General features: G+C 32.3%; 1 protein-coding gene across 1 annotated transcript in view; it reads right to left on the bottom strand.

Moving 5' to 3' along the window:
• Window positions 1-24,340, bottom strand: part of LOC132742102 (uncharacterized) — a gene marked incomplete at its 5' end in the record, with an annotated part of 93,678 nt that overhangs the window by 46,956 nt on the left and 22,382 nt on the right. Inside the window, 3 exons of the mRNA XM_060730422.1 lie at window positions 2,699-2,872; window positions 4,497-4,538; window positions 7,852-8,005. Of these exons, the coding sequence (XP_060586405.1) occupies window positions 2,699-2,872; window positions 4,497-4,538; window positions 7,852-8,005 (370 nt within the window). The remainder of the gene's footprint in view (window positions 1-2,698; window positions 2,873-4,496; window positions 4,539-7,851; window positions 8,006-24,340) is intronic.

The following is a 24,340-nucleotide window of genomic DNA, read 5'->3' as shown; positions in this document are numbered from 1 at the left end:
CCATTTTTTATTCAATTTTGTCGATATATTACTAAGGTTTGAAAGCATCTTAAATGAAGAAGGGCTGATTTACTGGTCATTGATAACAGTCATGTCCATCCATACACAATCTTTAATTTAAAGTGACATTATGTCCATCCTGGAGGGCATAAATGAGTGAACAGGTGGAAGTCAAAATAAGTTTTCATTTTGCCATAATTCATTTAAGAAATAACATCGGCCTGAGAGGTGTATATCGGCTATTTAACACCGGTTCGGAGTTTTGATGCGTAGGAATTGACCACGAAGGCCGTAGGCCTGAGTGGTTAATTTTGTCGCATCAAAACGACAAAACCTGTGTTAAATAGCCGATATACACCTCTCAGGCCGATGTTATTTCGATTCTAACAAGATAAAATAAGGAAAATCACTAATGTTATTTTTCAAGCGGAAATAACTTCCAGTGCCGATTTTCGTATAACGCTGTTCGATTTTCGCACCCTACTGTTGCGAAGATATAGAAATTATCAAAAATAAGAAAAAAACGTTATTTTATCAAGTTTTCAAAAATAAAAACTTAAGTCGTATTGTGTTTACATCAGTGCCCCATTTATCATTCTTGTATCTATGAAATAACGTCAGCTTGTTTATGCATGAGTTGTTTATTTAGGATGACGTCATTACGCTGCTTACGAATTGGCGCCGTTTTGTCAAAATATTTATTAACTGATATGGATTTAAAATGTGGCGTTAGTGTATGTGAGATATTATTTTGGTTTTGTATGAAAAGAAAACATTATACGAACTGAAAATATAAATAAAAATGCTTTTTATTGTTGCTTTAAAATGCTTTCTAAACTATACAATCGAGGGTGAAAACATAACAGCGCATAAACAAGTAGTCCCCAGCCGATGTTTATTGGCAGTTTAACACCAGTTTTTTTCCTTCTTTGTCTATAGTGACAAAATCACGTGAGTGTTAGAATTTCATATAACAAGAGCTGTCGGTAGGACAGCACGCTCGACTATTCTAAGTGCTTGATAGTAAAAGAGCCTTGATAATGTTAAATTATTTAAGTTTACAAAAGGGCTAATTTTTTTTTTTTATAAATTTATGTTATAGGCCTTAGAGAGAGTCTAATTATACAGTATTGGCTTGACTATTCGGAAGGTAATGTCACAAAGGTGTTTTATTGAGTATAATAATACTAATTACCTATGAATACATAAATTTGACAGAAAAGGTACAAAGGCTTGTTATTAAGATGTTTTTGTTAATAAGATGTTTTATCAAGTAAATCACTGCTTTATTATTATGAATGCATAAAATTGTCCCAAAAAAGGCACAAACCCTTCAGTAGTTATTGAGATAACAGCTTACAAGCAAAACTTTACCATGAATTTCTAAGTTGAAAAAGGGGAGAAAAATCAGCCTAAATGCAAGACAGAATTTAATATGGATCTTTGTCAGTGACCTACAATTATGACCCTAAATGCATATGTGAAGTTTTAAATAAATATCTTTAATAGTTATTGAGATATGTAAAACTTGACCAAGAGACTAAGTAGAAAAGGGGATATGAATCAGCCTTAATGCAAGATACAGTTATGGAACTTGGTCAGTGACATACAATTATGACCCTCCAATTATGACCCTTAAAGTGCATGTGTAAAGTTTCAAGTAAATATATTTGAAGACCTTTAACCTTTAACCAAAATTTCTAAATTTCAATAATTCTGCAAATATTGCAGGCAGAGTTATGCAATTTTGCAAACTGATGTACATTGTTACTATAAAAAGGTATTTTTCAATTGAATATCTCAAGCAATAATTGAGATATTTGACTTTATAAAAACATTTAACAAAAATTTCTAAGTCCCAAAGGGGCATAATTATGTCAATATTGTAGGCAGAGTTATCCAACTTGTCAATCTGATGTACCTTGTTACTATAAATAAGTATTGTAAGTTTCAGTTGCATATCTCATGCAATAATTGAGATATTTGACTTTACAAAAAACTTTAACCAAAATTTCTAAGTTAAAAAGGGGCATAATTCTGTCAATATTGTAGGCAGAGTTATCCAACTTGTCAATCTGATGTACCTTGTTACTATAAATAAGTATTGTAAGTTTCAATTGAATATCTCAAGCAATAATTGAGATATTTGACTTTACAAAAAACTTTAACCAAAATTTCTAAGTTAAAAAGGGGCATAATTCTGTCAATATTGTAGGCAGAGTTATCCAACTTGTCAATCTGATGTACCTTGTTACTATAAATAAGTATTGTAAGTTTCAATTGAATATCTCAAGTAATAATTGAGATATTTGACTTTACAAAAAACTTTAACCAACGCAGACGCCGACGCGGACGCTGACGCCGACGCCGACGCCGACACCGGGGCGACTACAATAGCTCTCATATTCTTCGAATAGTCGAGCTAAAAATTACTTCACATTAAAAATAAACAATGCACGGATTCAAACAAATTTATCATAAGTATCCATTAGAATTTATCTATATTGTTCAGTTCATAAAAAGAGTGGGGAAGTCTTTTTTATATTTTAGGAGGATTTGACTTTTTCCTAAACATTTTCCAATATGAACTGTTGGTCAATTACCATTTTAACAGCCAATCTTATATATGTAGTCAGTTTAGCTCAACTTGACTATGAAAATATGAGCATAAATGTCACTTAAACATAATTTGACTTACCTTGTATAAAATTTTGTTCTTGAACACCAGAGACAGATAGCAGATCACCATTATTCTGTTGACAGTATGCTCTAGCACCTTGCCATGTTCTTGGTAGACCAAGCACAACTTGGTAACAAAAATTACTGGTAGGGCTGTATATCCAGCCAAAACCACACTGCGTGGATATTTGTGCTAAAATTAATGACAAAAGGAATAATTAGAGAACAAGATATGAGGGGGGAGGTTTGGTTTAAGATTAGAGGAAAAGATATGAGGGTCGATCGAGGTTTGGTTTAAGATTTTAGGACAAGATATGAGCCGCGAGGTTTGGTTTAAGATTTGAGGACAAGATATGAGGAGCAAGGTTTGGTTTAAGATTTGAGGACAAGATATGAGGGTTGAGGTTTGGTTTAAAATGTGATGGGTGAGGTTTGGTTTAAGATAAGAGGAAAAGATATGAGGGGCGAGATTTTGTTTAAGATAAGAGGAAAAGATATGAGGTCCAAGGTTTGGTTTAAGATTAAAGGACAAGATGTGAGGGCTGAAGTTTGGTTCTAGATAAGAGGGCAAGAAATGAGGGGCGAGGTTATTTTGACCATTAAAGGACAAGATATGAGGGGAGAGGTTTGGTTTAAGATTAAAGGACAACATGTGAGGGCTGAAGTTTGGTTATAGATAAGAGGACAAGATATGAAGTGCGTTGAAGATTGTTGAAGATTAGAGGACAAGATATGAGGGGTGAGGTTTGGCTTAAGAGTAAAGGACAAGATATGAGGGGCAAGGTTATGTTGAAGATTAGAGGACAAGAAATGAGGGGTGAGGTTTGGCTTAAGATTAAAGGACAAGATATGAGGGGCAAGGTTATGTTGAAGATTAGAGGACAAGATATGAGGGGTGAGGTTTGGTTTAAGATTTAAGGACAAGATATAGGGGCAACGTTATGTTGAAGATTAAAGGACAAAATATGAGGGGCAAGGATATGTTGAAGATTAAAGGACAAGCTATGAGGGGTGGGGTTTGGTTTAAGATTTAAGGACAAGATATGTGGAGCGAGGTTATTTTGAAGATTAGAGGACAAGATATGAGGGGTGAGGTTTGGTTTAAGATTTAAGGACAAGATATGTGGAGCGAGGTTATGTTGAAGATTAAAGGACAAGATATGAGGGGTGAAGTTATGTTGAAGATTAAAGGACAAGCTATGAGGGGTGGGGTTTGGTTTAAGATTTAAGGAGAAGATATGAGGATCGAGGTTATGTTGAAGATTAGAGGACAAGATATGAGGGGCGAGGTTATGTTGAAGATTAAAGGACAAGCTATGAGGGGTGGGGTTTGGTTTAAGATTTAAGGAGAAGATATGAGGATCGAGGTTATGTTGAAGATTAAAGGACATTATATGTGGGGCGAGATTTGGTTTAAGATTAGAGGGCAAGTTATGAGGGGCAGGAGTTTGGTTTAACTCTTAACCCCCAAAAATGCAATAGTAAGCTTTGAATTTTGGAATAGTCTAGTAAAATTTTAGGGCATTTCAATTTGTAAATAGAGAAACTCAGCAACCATCAGATTAGAGTCTGGGCAGACAGAATTAAAGTATTTGCAAAAAAAAAGCACTAAAAAAGAAGTCAATTAGGTTGTTTTTTCTTGCTGAAGTTTTTTTTAAAAAAACAACTCTTTTCAAAATTTTTTCTTTTTAAAATTTCCAATAACAATTATGCAAAATGTAATGTTTACACAGCACACAAAACATTTTTAAGCATTATTTCTACCATTATAGGCCTATAAAATCAAATTATATAAAATCAATATAAAGATGACTTACTAGGTACAGGTGGACCAGTTGGTGGCAAGATTACTTTAGGAACTGAAAAAAAAATGTAACATATATGTTTATTTATCATTAAAACAGAAACCAACCAAATAATTATTACATCATCCAAATACATAAACATAACACAAACAACAAATAAAATAAAAAACATTACACAAATCTAATGGATAATCATTACTTAAACATATTGAATAATTATTACGCTTATCAAATAAATAGTTGAATGAAAAATCAAATGGAGCTTTGAATTATTTTCACTAAAGCGCCGAAAAAGATGCACATAAAAAAATGACAAACTTTCAATGGCTGAGCAATCAAAAGTAATTTTAGTTATCATTGCGGTAAAACTTTTAACCATTATATGAAGTAATGAGATTTAAATACAGATACAATGTATATGCCATTTAGAACAAAATGCAGCCAGTGATTATGATACTACACTCTGTGAATATAATTTACACATGTGTAGTTAAAAATCTTTGCTGTATGTTCCAGGATACTTGGATCAAAACAGTAGCAACTAGAGTGTTAACAAGATTTTTCTATTTTTAGCTCCGGTGACCTAGTTTCACATGAGATTTCGAACTCATCCAAGCAATTACCTAGACAAGCATCCTGACCAAGTTTGATGATAATTGAGTCGAAAAATGTGACCACTACAATGTTAACAAGGTTTTTCCATATTTGGGCGGTGTGACCTAGTTTTTCATCCAAGATGACCCATGTTCGATCTTGACTTAGAAATCATCAAAACAAACTTTCAGACCAATTAACAGAATATTTGGATCACAACAGTAGCCACTAGAGTGTTAACAAGATTTTTCTATTTTTTAGCTCCTGTGACCTAGTTTTTTCATCTGAGATGACCCATGGTCGATTTATTCCCAGCAATGACCTAGACAAGTTTCCTGACCAAGTTTGATGACAATTGAGTCAAAATTGTGACCACTAGAGTGTTAACAAGGTTTTTCTATTTTTAGCTCCGGTGACCTAGTTTTTCATCCGAGATGACCCATGTTCGAACTCATCCGAGCTATCACCTAGACAAGCATCTTGATCAAGTTTGATGATGATTGATGCAAAAATGTGACCGCTAGAGTGTTAACAAGGTTTTTCTATTTTTAGCTCCGGTGACTTACTTTTTCATCATAGATGACCCATGTTCAAAACTCATCCGAGCTATCACCTAGACAAACATCCTGACCAAAATTGATGATGATTAAGGCAAAATTGTGACCTCTAGAGTGTTAACATGGTTTTTCTATTTTTAGCTCCGGTGACCTAGTTTTTCATCCGAGATGACCCATGTTCAAACTCATCCGAGCTTTCACCTAGACAAGCATCTTGACCAAATTTGATGATGACTGATGCAAAAATGTGACCGCTAGAGTGTTAACAAGGTTTTTCTATTTTTAGCTCCGATGACCTAGTTTTTCATCCGAGATGACCCATGTTCGAACTCATCCGAGCTATCACCTAGACAAGCATCTTGATCAAGTTTGATGATGATTGATGCAAAAATGTGACCGCTAGAGTGTTAACAAGGTTTTTCTATTTTTAGCTCCGGTGACCTACTTTTTTCATCCGAGATGACCCATGTTCAAACTCATCCGAGCTATCACCTAGACAAACATCCTGACCAAGTTTGATGATGATTGATGCAAAAATGTGACCGCTAGAGTGTTAACAAGGTTTTTCTATTTTTAGCTCCGGTGACCTACTTTTTCATCCGAGATGACCCATGTTCGAACTCATCCGAGCTATCACCTAGACAAGCATCTTGATCAAGTTTGATGATGATTGATGCAAAAATGTGACCGCTAGAGTGTTAACAAGCTTTTTTCTATTTTTAGCTCCGGTGACCTACTTTTTCATCATAGATGACCCATGTTCAAACTCATCCGAGCTATCACATAGACAAACATCCTGACCAAGTTTGATGATGATTGAGGCAAAATTGTGACCTCTAGAGTGTTAACATGGTTTTTCTATTTCTGGCTCCGGTGACCTAGTTTTTCATCATAGATGACCCATGTTCAAACTCATCCGAGCTTTCACCTAGACAAGCATCTTGACCAAGTTTGATGATGACTGATGCAAAAATGTGACTGCTAGAGTGTTAACAAGGTTTTTCTATTTTTAGCTCCGGTGACCTACTTTTTCATCCGAGATGACCCATGTTCGAACTCATTCGAGCTATCACCTAGACAAGCATCTTGACCAACTTTGATGATGATTGATGCAAAAATGTGACCGCTAGAGTGTTAACAAGGTTTTTCTATTTTTAGCTCCGGTGACCTACTTTTTCATCCAAGATGACCCATGTTCGAACTCATCCGAGCTATCACCTAGACAAACATCCTGACCAAGTTTGATGATGATTGAGGCAAAAATGTGACCTCTAGAGTGTAAACAAGGTTTTTCTATTTTTAGCTCTCGTGACCTAGTTTCTCATCCGAGATGACCCATGTTCGAACTCATCCGAGCTATCAACTAGATAAGCATCCTGACCAAGTTTGATGATGACTGATGAAAAAATGCGACCGCTAGAGTGTTAACAACTAAACAACTTGTGGACGGACGACGGACAGACTACGGACGGACGACGGACAATCATCGATCCTAAAAGCTCACCCTGAGCATGCTCAGGTGAGCTAAAAAGTGACCACTTTTTCAGCGCTGTCCCCCATCCAAATGTTAGATCAGGGGGTTGCCAGAAGGGGGATGTGCCCCCTTCTGTTTGGGGGGTTTGAAGGGGGGCGGAGTCCCCCGTCATCGCCAAGAAAATTTTGGACATGTGACAGGCTAAAAATGGCCTCAGGCCGATCTTAGGGTAACTAGTAACCGACGCTGAAAAGCCTTTTACTCTATCTCAATTCATTGAGAAGTTGCAGCACTTTGAAATCAGTTTTGATGGAAAAAAGCAATGCAAAATAGTGATTTTTGGCAATTTTGAGACGTCCCCCTGTTGCCATGGTAACAGGAAATTTACAATTGAGCATGCTGTTACAGAGGTTATGGTGTAGTCAACATTTGTGCCAAGTTTCATCAGTATTGAAGCATTTTTCATAGTTTCCTAGCAGTTTGAACTTGTTACAGGAGGCTTTTCAATGAAAACGGCCATTTTTCGCAATATGCTTATGGGGTAAAAGGTTAATAGCGTTTAATGATAATTTCTTGAATTTATTTAATATTGAAATGTGGTTTCTTTGTATTCTTCCTTTTTAACCAGTTTGTTTAATATTGTTTAATAAATTTGATATAATATGTGAACTCATGTGAAATGCTATAAAAAGAACAATTCATATATGACATCATAAGAATACATGGCTGACATCATACTCACCGGCATTTTTCTCACAGATAAATCCTTGTTGTATGGAACAGTTACCATCGTCCCACGAGCCCGTATAATCTCTACGTCCTCCGACAATCTGTATACATTCCTGACCATTCTTATAATCATCAGGTTCACCTGGGTAAAAATTCGTCTCATTTGCCTGTAAAAAAAACTATGAATAAATTTTCAAACATTTACTGTACATACCTTGTATGCAAGCAAAGTGTCACCATTTACTGTATATTGCAATGCTGTATGGGGATAATTGTTTGTTATAAGCATTCTAGAATAGTTAATAACTTGACAATAAGATTATATAACAAGAGGGCCATGATGGCCCTGAGATCGCTCACCTGTATATAGCCCCCCCCCCCCCCCCGGCCAATTTTTACCCAAGGGCTTTTATTTGTTTATTTGAACAGACTTGGTAGACACCCATAAGAAGATGTTTCATGCTAAACATCTAAGTTCTAGCTCATTGGGTTTTTTAAAAGAAGATTTTTTAAGTTTTTACTATACACATATAGTTAAAAACAAGGACACCCCTGGGGCAGGGCCAGTTTTGACCCCCGGGCTTTAATTTGTAGATATTTACTTACAGATGTTTCATGCTTAATATCTAAACTAAAGCTATTTGGGTTTTTCCAAAGAAGATTTTTAAGTTTTTGCTATACACATATAAGGAAAATCAATGACCCCCGGGGCGGGGCCAGTTTTGACCCCAGGGCTTTTATTTGAACATACTTGGTAGACACCCATTAGAACATGTTTCATGCTAAATATCTTAGCTCTAGCTCTTTGGGTTCTTTAAAAGAAGATTTTTTAAGTTTTTACTATATGCATATAGGGAAAATCAATGACCCCCTGGGGCGGGGCCAATTTTGACCCCAGGGCTTTTATTTGAACAAACTTGGTAGACATTCACAAGAAAAAGTTTCATGCCAAATATCTAAGCTCTAGCTCTTACGGTTCTTTAAAAGAAGATTTTTTAAGTTTTTACTATATGCATATAGGGAAAATCAATGACCCCCCCAGGGCGGGGCCAATTTTGACCCCAGGGCTTTTATTTGAACAAACTTGGTAGACACTCACTAGAAGATGTTTCATGCCAAATATCTTAGCTCTAGCTCTTTGGGTTCTTTAAAAGAAGATTTTTTAAGTTTTTACTATATGCATATAGGGAAAATCTATGACCCCCTGGGGCAGGGCCAATTTTGACCTCAGGGCTTTTATTTGAACAAACTTGGTAGACACTCATTAGAAGATGTTTCATGCTAAATATCTTAGCTCTAGCTCTTTGGGTTCTTTAAAAGAAGATTTTTTAAGTTTTTACTATATGCATATAGGGAAAATCAATGACCCCCTGGGGCGGAGCCAATTTTGACCCCAGGGTTTTTATTTGAACAAACTTGGTAGACATTCACTAGAAGATGTTTCATGCCAAATATCTAAGCTCTAGCTCTTACAGTTCTTTAAAAGAAGATTTTTTAAGTTTTTACTATATGCATATAGGGAAAATCAATGACCCCCTGGGGCGGGGCCAATTTTGACCCCAGGGCTTTTATTTGAACAAACTTGGTAGACATTCACAAGAAGATGTTTCATGCCAAATATCTAAGCTCTAGCTCTTACAGTTCTTTAAAAGAAGATATTTAAAGATTTTTCTTTCGGTTGCCATGGCAACCAGAGTTCTGCATGGAATTAAATTCTTTGAACAATTTTCAAAGGTGACCACCAAAGGAACATTCCTGTGAAGTTTGGATGAAATTGGCTCAGTGGTTTATGAGGAGATGTCATTTAAAGCAAAAGTTTACGGACGGAAGGACGACGGACGGACGGACGGACGCTGGACGAAAAGCCATCACAAAAGCTCACCCTGTCACTTTGTGACAGCTGAGCTAAAAATGTAAAATTTCTGGCTACAAAGTAGATTATTTTAGATTTTTTTTATACCGGGACATAAATCATTTCTGGGACATCTCCGGGACAGACATCTTATTTTTGGGACTTTCCCAGACGTCCAGGATGTTATAGCATGTATGCCAAACAGTGTGTTATCAACAACATTTTATATAAGGTAAGTTACAGGTTATGATTTGGCAAAAACAGCCTCCGGAATAAGTTTGCAAATCCGGAATTTTCGCAAACTCAGCTACCTTTTTTAAATTGATTAGAGAAAAAATTTAAAGACCGGTCAATAATAGAGATTGAGTCAAGTAAAACCTGGCCTTTGAAATGACGATACCCTTAAAATTAAATGCAGGGGAGACATTCAAAGTTGGCCGTCCAATGGGGTTTTTCGATTCCCCCACTGGGGATTTGGTCTCCCAGTGGGAGTTTCGTGGGGTTTCATTTCCTCTTTACGAGAATGGGAGAAAAAAATCACGGGAGAATTAAAAAAAATTATATACCATTATTTTAAAATAAAATCACTAATCTTGACTTAAGATATTCCTTCCTAAAAAAATAGATCGAAATATAAATATTTTTAGAATCTCCCATTTTCATTATGGGTGGAACGCACCCATGGGTGAAATCACCCATCTTAATAATGGGAAGAAAATCCTATTTTGATAAATGGGAAAAAAATCCAATTTCTTATAATGGGAGATAATTCCCATTCCTTGCAAATGGGAGAGTGTTCTATCTTTTAGGTGTGGCGCTTATAAAATATAATACAAAATATACGAATAAAATAAAATCCAAAAATCAAATAAAATGGCAGGGAATATGCAGTAAAATAATAATAATAATAATAATAATAATAATAGATAAATAAATAAATAATAGATCTAATAACAAAAATAATAAAAATAATAATAATAATTATTATAATAAGAAATAAAAAGTAATAATAGTAATAATAATAATATTATTAAAAAGATATTAATAATAAAATAGTAATAATAATAATAATAGATAAATAATAATTATAATATACATAAATAATAATAATAATGATAAAAATAATAATGATAATAAAAATAATAATAATAAAATTAATTAATAATAATATCGATGATAATAATAATTATGATAATTATGATTAAAATAATGCTAACAATAAGAAGAAGAAAAAATAATAATAATAATTTATAATAATAATAATAATAATATTAATAGTAATAAAAAATAATAATGATAAAAACAATAATAATAATAAAATAAAAATCATCATAATAACAATAATAATAATAAAAAATAATGATAATAATAATAATTATAATAATTAATAATATTGATGATAATAATATTAATAATAATGATAATAATAATAAGAAGAAGAAGAAGAAGAAGAAATAATACTAATAATAATTAATAATAATAATAATAATAATAATAATAATAATAATAATAATAATAATAATAATAATAATAATAATAATAATAATTATAACAAAACAGGCACTGGCATTTTATCTTGGAATATGACGGGAATGAATACAGGAAAGTGTCATATGTAACGATTTAATCACCAAAATTCATTTAAATATAAAACAATCCAAAATGCTATGATGTACTCTTCGCCGATCTGCTATCTGTATTTTCTGTCTCATCCAGTCTATTTTGACATTCAAATAGTTTCACAAGCTAAATGGCAAGTCTCTCCTGGATTTAAAGTATATAACTTATTTGAATTCATTAAATATAAATACCGCGGTAAGGTTTTTTTTTTCGAAAAACAAACAATATGTTGATCACTTGGTTCAGTTGTAATAATAACCTTATAGAAAACAAATTTTTAATATTGTTCATATAATGGATAACACCAAGTAATTCCAATAATGGAAATTGATTCATTTTTCTATTGTTGTCATCGTCGGATGAAAAATTAGTACTGAAAATTTTTCAAAACAAACAAACAAAAATAAACATTATTTATAAGATTAAACGGTAATATGCTCAAATGGTAATCTAATCGGTGTCATACAGATTTTTAAGACGTAGCGATTAAGTAATAAGGGATGAAAAACAAGTTTGCCGTAAGGCGTGCGTAGCATAAAGCCATACAAGTTGTTATTTTGTATCAAATATAAACATGCAGTCATTGAAAATTGACATAACGCCGCCTGTCAATCAAGCTGACAGGGGCCACGGAGATAAGCCAATCAGCGATCGTTATCAGTTTCACGCTAAGATGCCTGCAAAGTCTACCATTTACCTAAGACAAGCTTCATGTCTATTTAATTTTATGTAAATTTAGAACTATTTAATTAGTACATTTATAAAGTTACCAAATAAACTGGCATATTGACGGGCCGAGTAAGTTTCTTTATTACACAAATAGTCAATAAAGTTCTACATACGGAAATTTATATACAAAAGCAACGCATTATAAAAAAAATCTGTGTTTTTATTCATACCGATTTTACCTGCGCATTTAGGCATAACTATTAAACGGTAACATATATGCTTTACAGTAAATCAAACTGTGAAAAGAGAGATAATAAACAATTCAATTCAAATATATTTATTCAACCAGGTATTAATAAAATACATAAGGGGTTTACAAAATAATATTTTACAATATATATGATCCGGTTGTAAGTCCTGAAAAGATAATGCAGTATTAATAGTCATTAAGTCGTTATTTAAACAGAAATATAAAGATAATACACTTTTTTTAATGTTTTAAAGAAAGAAATATAAATCAAAGTAATTCAAACTGTAAAAAGAGACATAATAAACAAATCAGACAATTACTATTTAGTCACCGCTCAGTTAGCGAATTACAAACAACCAATTGACAATTGCAAGGTTATTCACACCTTCGACGTCCGGTATTGTCAGGGTAATTATCTATATAATTGACTTCATACTGTTAATCTTCCCAATTCTCGATTTTTACAGATTCCGGTATTGTCAATGTTTCATGCAATCGTTTAATGAATGTCTAAATTAATTGTCCGGTATTTAAAGAGTTCCGATATTCACAGCGCCTCGTTTCCTCAACGTTTACTGTAATGTGTTTACTCATTACATTTGCATTTTTACGGCTGCGTTTTTATTGATGCTATACGTTATAAACTACAAAATGTCATATCTTTTGGATATTCTGGGACCTTATTATATGTTTATAATGTGATTATGAATAGGTAATGGCAAAAATTGTGGATTTATTGAAACGTTTTTATTTTTCAATGCATTGTGCTACAGCCAGGATAAATGTTTTGTACCCACTACAAAACTCATTATTTCCATTTGTAGAAATCAATTGACTTTTGTATAATAAACTAACTTACTCGATATGTCAATATGTCAGTATATCTGGTAACTTTATTAATAATGTAATATACAGATTAAATAGCTTTAAATTTATAAATAATTTCAATCTTAATTAATTCTGCACCATTGTTTTATTTAAGGTAAATGATGGGCTTCTCAGGCATCTTAGGGTGAAACTGATAACGATCGCTGATTAGCTTATCTCTGTGACCCCTGCCAGCTTGATTGACAGGCGGCGTAATGGAAATTATCGTCGCTTAACACATTAACATAACATGCACATTTGTACAGTATCGTAAAGGTATAGTCTGCCACGCAGCGGAATTGACCAGACGCTAAACGGTTTATCGCTCCGCCCAATTAATCATATATTCATACTTTATTTTTGTCTCATTCGTATACATACATTTTTTTACATATTAACGCATATTCACATAAAATCTGCATACTACCATTCTATTTAAGAATTTTAAGAGACATTATATCAATGATAAACATATTCAAGACCTATACAGTTAGTCTAAGACTAAAATCAAATAGTAAAATTACAATGTATTTAAACAAAATATTAAAAGTAAGGTAACCATCGCTAATCGAAAAATAAAAACTGCTAAGAAATTGAGAATTGTAAATCGGAGCCCAATCGCGCCTATAAAAACGTTTTAAAAGATCGATTATCATCCAAGATAAGATCTTTCATGACCTGATTAGCAAGGATTACCTTAACCTAGGTAAAATACATTATCATGTTTAAAGCAAATATAATGGCATTATTTACAAGAGAATAAAAGACGACGTTGTAGAATGTTAAAACAGCTTTTGGCACAATAACGTATCATTTCAGTTTTAGTGAACAGAAATATTAATTGTTCATTTTTAGACATTTGTAAAAATGCACTATCTACTGTTTTAGCCTTATCAAATAATGATTGTCGCGATTCATCGAACACAAAGCAATCAAGAATGACATGGCTTTCGTCTTCAATACTGTCACAGAACTGGCATTTTCGTTCCAATAATCATGTGCTATAGAAAAACAAAACCCTGGACAAACATTATCTAAATGAGAACCGTTGCATATGCTTTACTGTATGTTCCTTGGGGGTATTTATTGTAGAAAAGCGGTCCAAATTAATATTATTTAACACTAAAAATCAATTAACAAGGGAAATCTGATGCTTTATATATAGATGAAATATTTGAAAACCGCGTTAATCGCCGTAATAATGATTTTTCGAAAAATGTTAAAAACAGCCATTGTTATAAAACATTTTTTTTTAATATACTTGGAACAATGATTTAATATCGAAATGTTACACAACCTTGAAGACAACGACATTTTCATCCCTTGAATTTCTGTCCCGTTGTTGAAGTAATATCATATATAGAGAATATTTGTTTATTTCAGTGTAACAAATTTTCTTTGTATTATATTATAAACGTTTAAATGACATTTAACCTAATACTAAATGGAAGGCGCGCCAAATAATTATACAACGTGACGTCATTTACGAAGTCACGTCATTAAGGTGGTTTCAAGCACTGTGAACGATTGTATTTCACTCAAACAACTTAAGGGGGTTAAATTGAAAACAGTGAAATTATCAGTTTTTAATTCACTCAAAAGCATGTAATAAATCCATAGAGTGAATTTTTTATCATTTTACGGCATCTCTTGAACAGTATCAACACCATTTCTGTCTATTAATGCACTATCATCATTTAATATACTTGATTCCGAAGGAGGCGTAATCGCACCCCTGTCCCTGGATAATGCTTTCATCATACAATCGGCAATAGCCCGACACCCTCATTGGCAATGTAATGTGTTAAATGATTATTCACTTTTTTGTTCGTACCGGAACTATGCATTTTTTGTTATATAAAAATTGTGTTATGCCCCCATATTGTATTGAAAAAAGCTTGGGTGAAAATAAAAGATATGTTCTGTTCTGTTCTGTTCTAAAAGCCCTCCCAACGTGTCTGTCCCGTAATAAGCATATAATTGTGGGACAGTCGTGATTATAGATAGCTTCCGTTCATTTCCACCATTATAATGTTCTCACCATGCACCTCGTACATGTATTTGAATTATGTGCATTTTGAATAACAGACAGTGTCGTACCAACGTATCGATTGTTTCCTTATTTATCTTATTTAGTTTGATATGATAACATTTAGTTCGAATTGTCGCCGGAGAATATATGTCAACGTGATCAAACTGACATTTTACGACATTGGTCTCACGCCCTTATTTCATAATATGCAGACGAGATTTTACGACTTCTGATTTTTCGGAATTTTCAATTTTCGATATGTACATGTATTTTAAAGTCTTGTACCATACAAACATATAGATATATTATATAACGTAATTGTTTTACTTAATTGCAATGCTTCAACCTATATATCAGTAGAGTTACCATGAAAGTATATCACTGTATAACTTTACGCGAAACCAATGAAGTTCGTGGAAAACTTATTTTTGCCGCGCCCGGTACTTCTATCAGGTATACATGTGTGTTTTCTGTACTAAGATATCATAGTTTGCTTTTATTGTTTACCTTGTACATATATTTTCCTCTTTAGATATATAGATAGATAAATTATAATATCTATTAGTCTTTCTTTAATATAACATTATCCCTAGTATTCAGTGAAATTTTCATCAGTCACACGACTTAAATACGCTGCGCGGTTTTAAAGAACAGAACTATATGCGTGTTTTCCCGCCCCGGTTTTCCTCCCTAAGATTTCATAAATTGCTTTCGTTGTCTACCTTGTATATACAATTACCGTTATTCTGATCTAAATTATCCCGATATATCTTAATAAATATCTATATATTTGAAAATTCAACCACCCTTTCATTCCGATTTAAGCTTTTTTTTCACGAAAAATACATGTATTTATACGTTACAATTCCAGCACACTCTTAAATATGTTATATTTTTTTTTATTTTTCTTAAATGCAAGATGTTCACCTATCATACAGTGAAATTTCCATCCAGATATTTTAATAAATAAGTTCTTAAGCGATTAATGAAGTTCGTGAAAAACTCAACTTTAGTTAGGTGCGCGCAGTATTTATAGCGGTATAATACACGTGTTTTCCCTACCTTGTATATGTAATTAACTATATTCCGATCTAAATTATCCTTATATATCTTAATAAATATCGATATGTTTAAATATTCAGTGGAAGTGAAAGTCCATCTTTTATCTGATTTAAGCTTTTTCCCGAAAAATACATGTACTTAGATATATCATGATATTCATTGTTCTTTCTCTAGTGCAACATTGTTCCCTACAATACAGTGGACTTTTCATCCAAATATCTTAATAAAATTGTTCTTGAGCGATAAATGAAATTTGTGAAAAATTACACTTAAGCTTGCTGCGCGCGGTAGTTATAGCGGTACCGTACACATTTTTTCTCCCCTATTGTATTATTTTTTCTTTAATGCAACGTCGTTCCCTTTCTGACAATGAAAGTTTCATAAAAATATTTTAACAAACGGATTTTTATGGAATTTATGAAACTCGTGAAAACTTTAAAATAAGGCGCTCATGCTCTCACTCATTGTTTACCCGAATCCTTATCGACATTATTTTGACGGGAACAGTTTTCTTTTATCGATATGTTTTTCACGAAAAATACATGTATTCATACGTTACAATTCCAGCACACCCTTAAATATATTATAATATTTTTTTTTATTTTTCGTATGGTGATTATGTTTGTTTACGATACCTAGGTGCCGTGCTCAATGTCGTCTGATATAGGTGTCACGTAGACGCATATTGGCTATACAGCGCGTTTCCATAGTTATTTAGTGTATGGTTCGCCGACCATTTATTGTTGTCATTTGGACAAAAAATGTAATATCCTATTCACGGACTTAATTAACAGTCTGTCAGGAGCTCAGTTTTTCGTAATCAAAATTTATATTATAACGGATTTCATACACAAATACACAGGCAAAGTGACACTGATATAATAAAATAATAATGTTGATAATGAAAATAAACTTCAAAATTATATGTTTGCAAAACCAAATAACTATCGGATGGTATCGCGTGGTAAATATTATCTAAACACCTTCATTTAAAAATAAAATGATGTCACATTTTCATAAATATTTGTTATTCGTAATAGTGATTTACGAGATCATTAAAATTTCGATGCATTGAAAGTATTTTTTATTCATTTATGTAAATGAATAAACATGTTGAATATTTACTTATATTATATAACATTATACACACTTACAAAAAATATGTTATATTACATGTATATTAAAATCAATTATACAAACTCTAGCATTGTTGTAACCTTTTCATTTGCATTGTTATCTGCTATATATATATATTGATGCTACTTTACCGATGAATTATTGGCATAATTAATAAGTATTGATAATGTTACATAATAAATAATGACATTGACTGCGGAACATATATGGTTCTCTAGAGTGTACGGAAACGATATACGGGTAAAAATAAGGGTTACAGGTTCGGATCCATCGGGATGGAGCTTAAAGGACTGAAGCCCCCAAGACAGCCTGACCTAAATAGAAAAATTCTATCAAAGACGGCGTATTGGCAAAAACTGGCTTAAGATAAATGTAAGTCATTTAGTCCTTATATATTTGAGCCTGGACCCCTGCTAAGTTTCCTGTCAGTCAAAACACTGTATGTCTTAAGGCATTTTTTTCAACATAATGTTTTTGACTCAGCTCATGCAGACGCTTTCATAGATAACTCTTGGTCAGTGAAGAGGCATATTAAGCGTCTACATGATACTGAGTAGATAAGCTTCAGAACTCTTAAAGTAGATCGAAATATATGTGCAAGTAAAATTAGTAATAGCCCCCTCGAATGTGTGAGTTTTATTTATGTATTTGAATTTTCTGCCAGTCTGCCAAGTCATTCTATGTATGCTTTGTTTTATTGCTTAACGACAATGAGCAACGACGAATAAAATATATATGTGTTATATCATTTTCAAAATTATTCAGCAGTGAATTTTAATTCAATTGTGATATCGTGGCTGATATTAGATAAAGAATATTAAATAATGCTGTAAAGTTTTTAACCTGGAGAATAAACATTAAAAGGTTAGATTATTTAATAAGACACCGTACAGAAAAAAAAAGATCAGATCAAACTAATAAACATGTTAAAGTATGTATAATGAGCATTATGTTACTTTAGCTACACGGAGAGCAGTTTCCATATCACGTAATTTAAGATAGTAAATCAGACAATAATTTACAAAATTCCGATGTATTGTACCTTGAATGTCATTCATTTATTCTTTGCTAATTTGTAATATGCAGGACTTTATCGGTACAAAAAAATCCATATCGCACATAAACGCAAATATTTAGAATATTTCACCGACATTGGTAACGTATTTTTGGCATGCGTTTCAACTTTTATTATTCCTTAATTTACATAATATTTATTACTGCGTATTGTTTTATGCATATCTAATCAAAATAAAGACTGAAAATACTTTTATTTGCGCAGTCTTCGCCGTTGAAAGTTTTATGTGCGCTTCGATGTATCAGCCAAAATGCGGTGTTCCTGAAATAATACGAATTTGCATTTTTTCCGCGAAATAAAATAAATCTTGTAAATTATAATATCATACTTTTCTTTTAAATACCAGAATAAGCAGTTAAAGTCTATCAGCATTTAAAACACCAACAACTATTTCTATGATACAAGAGAAGATTATACTCCTTTATTCAAGCGGGTATGATTTTCTATTTATGTAGTGAATTCCCTGGGTAATATACCGATAAACAGCAGACGACGGGACCATCACTGATAAACGGACAGGTATATGTTTATCTTAAAATATGCCCGTGTCCCTACTATATGGTTTAATTTTGTTTTGACAAAAATATCTTAATGAATGCAGCAAAACCGACTTTATTTGTATTGTCTTAGATATACATGTACTTGTATTTATTATGACTGACAACCGGCCTGAGGTGTCAAAAATTTATATTTAAGTTTATATTCGTCTCTACACTGTAGTGATATATCTTAGTGACTAACGTCCAGTGTAAGAATTGAACATTTCATTACCGCGCACTTTTCACCTAGTAAGGCATGTATTATGTTCACTCTAACGAATAAAGTCACAGATATATCTGTGAATACATTTATTTATCGTAAAGTATACATGTGTCCCTACAATAATATCTATGTTTTCATATAGATAATCTAGCAAATAGGGCTACTCTTAACAATTAAACATTATAAAAACACCAATTTTATTTGTTTTTGTCCGAATTTTCTAAAGCATACATTATAAACAGGAAAGGCACCTAAAATGCATTTGTATCCTGAAGTATACATTCATCCCTACAGTAAAGTGAATATTTCATAGAAATACTTTAAGAAGAAGAAGAAGAAGAAAGAAAAAATAGTTTATTTCGGTAACTTATACATTTACAGTATCTCGTTACATACAATAATTACAAATATAATAATTCTGTGGTCACATGACAAAAGCAAAGAAAAATAATAATAAGAATATAAAAAGTTTTAACTGATGACATTCTAACGGAGAACAGACAGCTGCAAATAAAGGAACAAAAAGCATCACAATTTCATTATCATTCATAGAAATAAAAAGTTCCAGTAAGAAGAAAAACACCAAAAACAGAAAAGACGTGACAATAACAGCGTCAAAAGTATAATATTACATGTATCTTTCTAACGATAATAAGGATAATAAGTTGAACCAATTAACATTTCAAAATGTGTTATGAATTAACAACGGATAGTAACAATTCTTGTCGCCTTTTATTAGCTACATCTATATATTTTCCTAAATTTACAAGTATAGCTTTATTATCTGATTGTAGTAAATCTACTAATTTATACATAGAAGGTCTAATATAGTAATAACGCTTGATAAATCTTCTTCGAATATCTTGATAACATGGACAAACTAAAATAAAATGATACTCATCTTCAATTTCTGGTAAGTTACATAATTGGCATAATCTTTCATTTCTTTGTGTTCTATTACGTCCGTATCTACCGGTTTCAATCCTTAAGTTATGAGCCGATATTCTAATTCTACAAATATTCATACGTATACCTTTACAATAAATATTTCTTAAATAAGGTTCAAAACAAAAGTCTTTTTTGATATAACTATACAAAGTGTTTAGTACAATATTGTTTTCTATGTCTGAATGCCATTTTTGCCTAAAACAATCAATAACTCTTTGCTTAAATTCAGATAAAAAGAAAATACTTTTGATATTTATTGGGTTGTCCCACACATAAGAAAAGCCAAATTCATTTAATAAGGATTTTACATTTTGAACCCAATTATTTACACCAGTCAAACTATTGCTTACTGTATATCTATAAATTTCTTTCAGTATAATATTATCCGTATTGACAAGCTTAAGCCAAAATTTAATGATTTGTACGTATCTGTTGATATGTAAGGGGTATCTACCTAATTCGCCATACACTGCATTATTACTAGCACATTGTTTTACTCCTAATATTGATTTGCAAAACTTAAGGTGTACCCTTTCTATATCTTTAGATTTAGTAAAACCCCAAACCGGACATGCATAATTAAGTATTGAGCCAACAAAGGCATCAAATAATTGTAGTGAAACACGAGGATTTAAATGAAATTTGTTTATCTTATTCAATAAAATGCTCATAGCTTTTAAACCTTTCCCTACTAAGCACTGCGTATTTAAAACAAAAGAACCTGTATAATTAAAAACAACCCCTAGATAATTAAAATCGTTAACAACTTCAATATGTTTTCCATTATAATACCATTTTTCACTTAATTTGACCTGTCCCCTTTTACGGAAAACAACAATTTTGGTTTTATCCGTATTGACCTCAAGTCCCCATTTATTGCAATAATCATACAAGGTATTTAGCGATTTTTGTAAGTCTTCTTGTGATCTGCCAACTATCACCATATCATCGGCAAATAATAAAACAATAATACATAATTCATAAATATTGAGACCGCAATCCATTCGGTTTTGTAAAAATAATTCAAGATCCTCTAAAAATAATGCGAAAAGTGCCGGAGAATTATTTTGTCCCTGCCTTAAACCTATCGATATATTGAAGAAGTCAGAAAATGTATTACAATGTTTTACACAAGATTTTACAACTGAATACATAGCTTTAAATATATTTAAAATTTTACCATCCAAGCCCATCTTAAATAATTTATACCATAGCGCGTTTCTATACACAGAGTCAAACGCTTTTTTAAGATCGACAAAAGCGCACGGAAATCTTTTATTTTCAGATAACATATGTTGTACTAAATTATGTAAAACAAAAATTGCATCCACAGTACTGAGCCCTTTTCTAAAACCGAACTGGGCGTCTGATAACATATCATTATCATCAAACCATTTTTCTACCCTTGAAGTTAAAATACTAGTAAATAATTTACCAAAATTGCTGATTAATGTTATACCCCTGTAATTATTTACATTTCTAGTATCCCCCTTTTTATGCAAAGGTACAATAAAACCTTGCGTCCACAAGTCTGGAAAATAACCTGCGTTAAAAACAATATTAAATAAATCTGTAATATGCCCTACCAAGATATCAATAGTTTCAATAAAATATTCATTAAGTAAATTGTCACTTGGCGATGCAGATTTGTTACGATTTAAATTGCGAACAGCAGCACGAACTTCATTACAGGTAACTTTAAGTTATAAATAACGTTTTGTATAATAATTGAAGGACATGATAAAAAAATACTGCTTTTATTCGCATCGCGCATTTTGATCTATACATCATGTTTGTGTAGAAACGATTATGGGCAAACGGACAGATATATCTTTGAATATAAGATATACATATTTTCCTACAATATCGGCTATATTTGAAAGCGATATCGTTATGCCTTTTAATGAAAGAAAGTAATAATATCTCACCTTCTCCATTTCATGTCGGTAGTTAGCAGACGACTTTTTAGCAATACTATAGTATAGTTTAATTACTACTACCTTGCGTTATTTGAGCCGCGTCACGACAAAACCAACATAATGGGTTTGCGACCAGCATGGATCCAGACCAGCCTGCGCTTACGCGCAGTCTGATCAGGATCCATGTTGTTCGCTTACAAACTCTATAACAAGTAGAGAAACTGATAGCGAACAGCATGGATCCTGATCAGTCTGCGCGGATGCACAGGCTGGTCTGGATCCATGCTGGTCGCAAACCCATTATGTTGGTTTTGTCGTGACACGGCTCATTAATTACGCAAGGTACCCTGAATTCTTAGCTCTGTCAGATGGTTTTATCGTCCATTTAAATACTATTGTACGAGATATGGTTACAGAAATGGCGTATTGTAAATAAATGACCATGCATAGTTACTCCCCTTTGATAAATGATCGTCATTTACACTTCACTTTTTTTGGAGGGGTGGGGGTGTTATGAATAATTATATAAATATCAGGTCAAAGGTTTTTACATTTATAAATTTAGCTACATTTATTTTAAGTTTTGGTAAATTAAAATGAAATGTAAACATTTGTCGATAAGCACAAACATTTATAATGGCTTTTTATTAAAAATTATAAATGTTTGATTTACGTTCATTATCGGTATTATAGTTCAGTAGACGCTCATTATTTGAAATGGAACGGTTTCATATAGTTTAAGACGCTTTTTAAAAGATAAAGTATAGAATAGTGACATAACCTGTTATGGAATTGTCTATGCACATAAATACCCGTGTTTTATTGTAGAAGGCGTCGAGTTTTGGGTTTCGGGGAGAACAAATATATGATTTTTGTAACTTTTATGTTAGAACTTACTAAGAGCTCCCTTCCCGTGGAGAGGGAATAGATAAGCAGTTGTCTGCATAGGCCTGAAATAATGCTCGGAATGCACCAGAAAAGATGGAAAGCCGACATGTAACCTTTACTTGGTTTGTGCGGCGTAAAACCCAACAAACAAACACACATCCCCAAAATCTCACAATTTATATACAATTAGAAAATTACAGCAAATTGACAAGTATTTTTGATCATAATGCAAGTCAAAAAAGTGTATGGTCCTTTGAGAACTTTGTACGGAATTCGATGATAAAAGTTTAGTGATTCGATAGAAAATGGTACCGTAAGCACTACAAATCTGATCAAAATGCCGGAAGCAAATGGAATCCTGGTACGCCTGAAAATAGCAAATTATTGAGTCTGTTTACGTACGGTACTGGAAAGTGCAAGTTACTGCCCGCCCCCTAGGAACGGCTTAAAGGTCTGAGGTAAAGAATTGCCATGTTTTGTATGTTTTAAATAGATTTTACGTACGTAGATTACAATGACACACAACAAAAAAGTGTTTAAAGAAGTCCTTTGATGAAATAAATAACAGGTTTTGGAAAGTCGGGTTTTCCGTAACGCGATTTGTAATTTCAAACACGCCGTTTTTTACACAAATAGCCATTCAATTATTCAACTGGTTTGTAAAAAAGAAAGAAAGAGATCAATAAAACAGACAAAAAAACATCCTAAACGCTCCAATTTATGTTACATACTAAGCGATGTACGGCGTACATGTATATATAATTTGTTAAATTACATTATTATATATGAACTATTCATTGTCAAATGACCAACATCCTCAGTTTCTTCTTTCTTTATTTTTTATCATTCTAACAGTGATTTTTTTCTTTTCTTTTATTTTTGTGTGTGTGTTTGTGTGTGTCTCTTATATAGCATGTATAGTTTTGCTGTTATGAAAAAGCCCCATCATGTATAGTAAATTAGTACTTTGTATGGAGGTTAAAATACTACTTTATTTATTTTACAACTTTTACAAATTAGATCACATTTATAGCTACTTTCTCATAGTAATAAATATCTTACATTCTGTTCAAGCAATATTTAAATGTTGTAAAATTCAAGATTGCACTTTCTTAAGAATTTAAAAAAAAATGTTTCTAAGGCAAAATATGCGTATAATTAAATAATATATAATAGATATGTTGATATTGTTTAGTCAAAGTCAATGTCAAAATATCTTTATTTTTCATCAGTTCACAAAAAGTGACAACATGATACATTCCAAAAATTATGAAACAATTAAATTCGGGTAAAAAATAGGACAAAGTAGGCTAGCAAAGATCGCATTTTAAAAAAGTGAAGATCCTTTCATAAAGAAAAGGAAAAGTTGATTTAAAGTTTCTTCTTTAGTCTATAACTTCAGGTTACGAGAAAGTGTGAGA

Source organism: Ruditapes philippinarum, unplaced genomic scaffold (assembly GCF_026571515.1).
Source record: "Ruditapes philippinarum isolate M1 unplaced genomic scaffold, ASM2657151v2 ctg2471_1_1_1_1, whole genome shotgun sequence".
NCBI lineage: Eukaryota > Metazoa > Mollusca > Bivalvia > Venerida > Veneridae > Ruditapes > Ruditapes philippinarum.
Note: the sequence above shows the minus strand (reverse complement) of the source record. Positions and strands in the feature narration are given on the sequence as shown.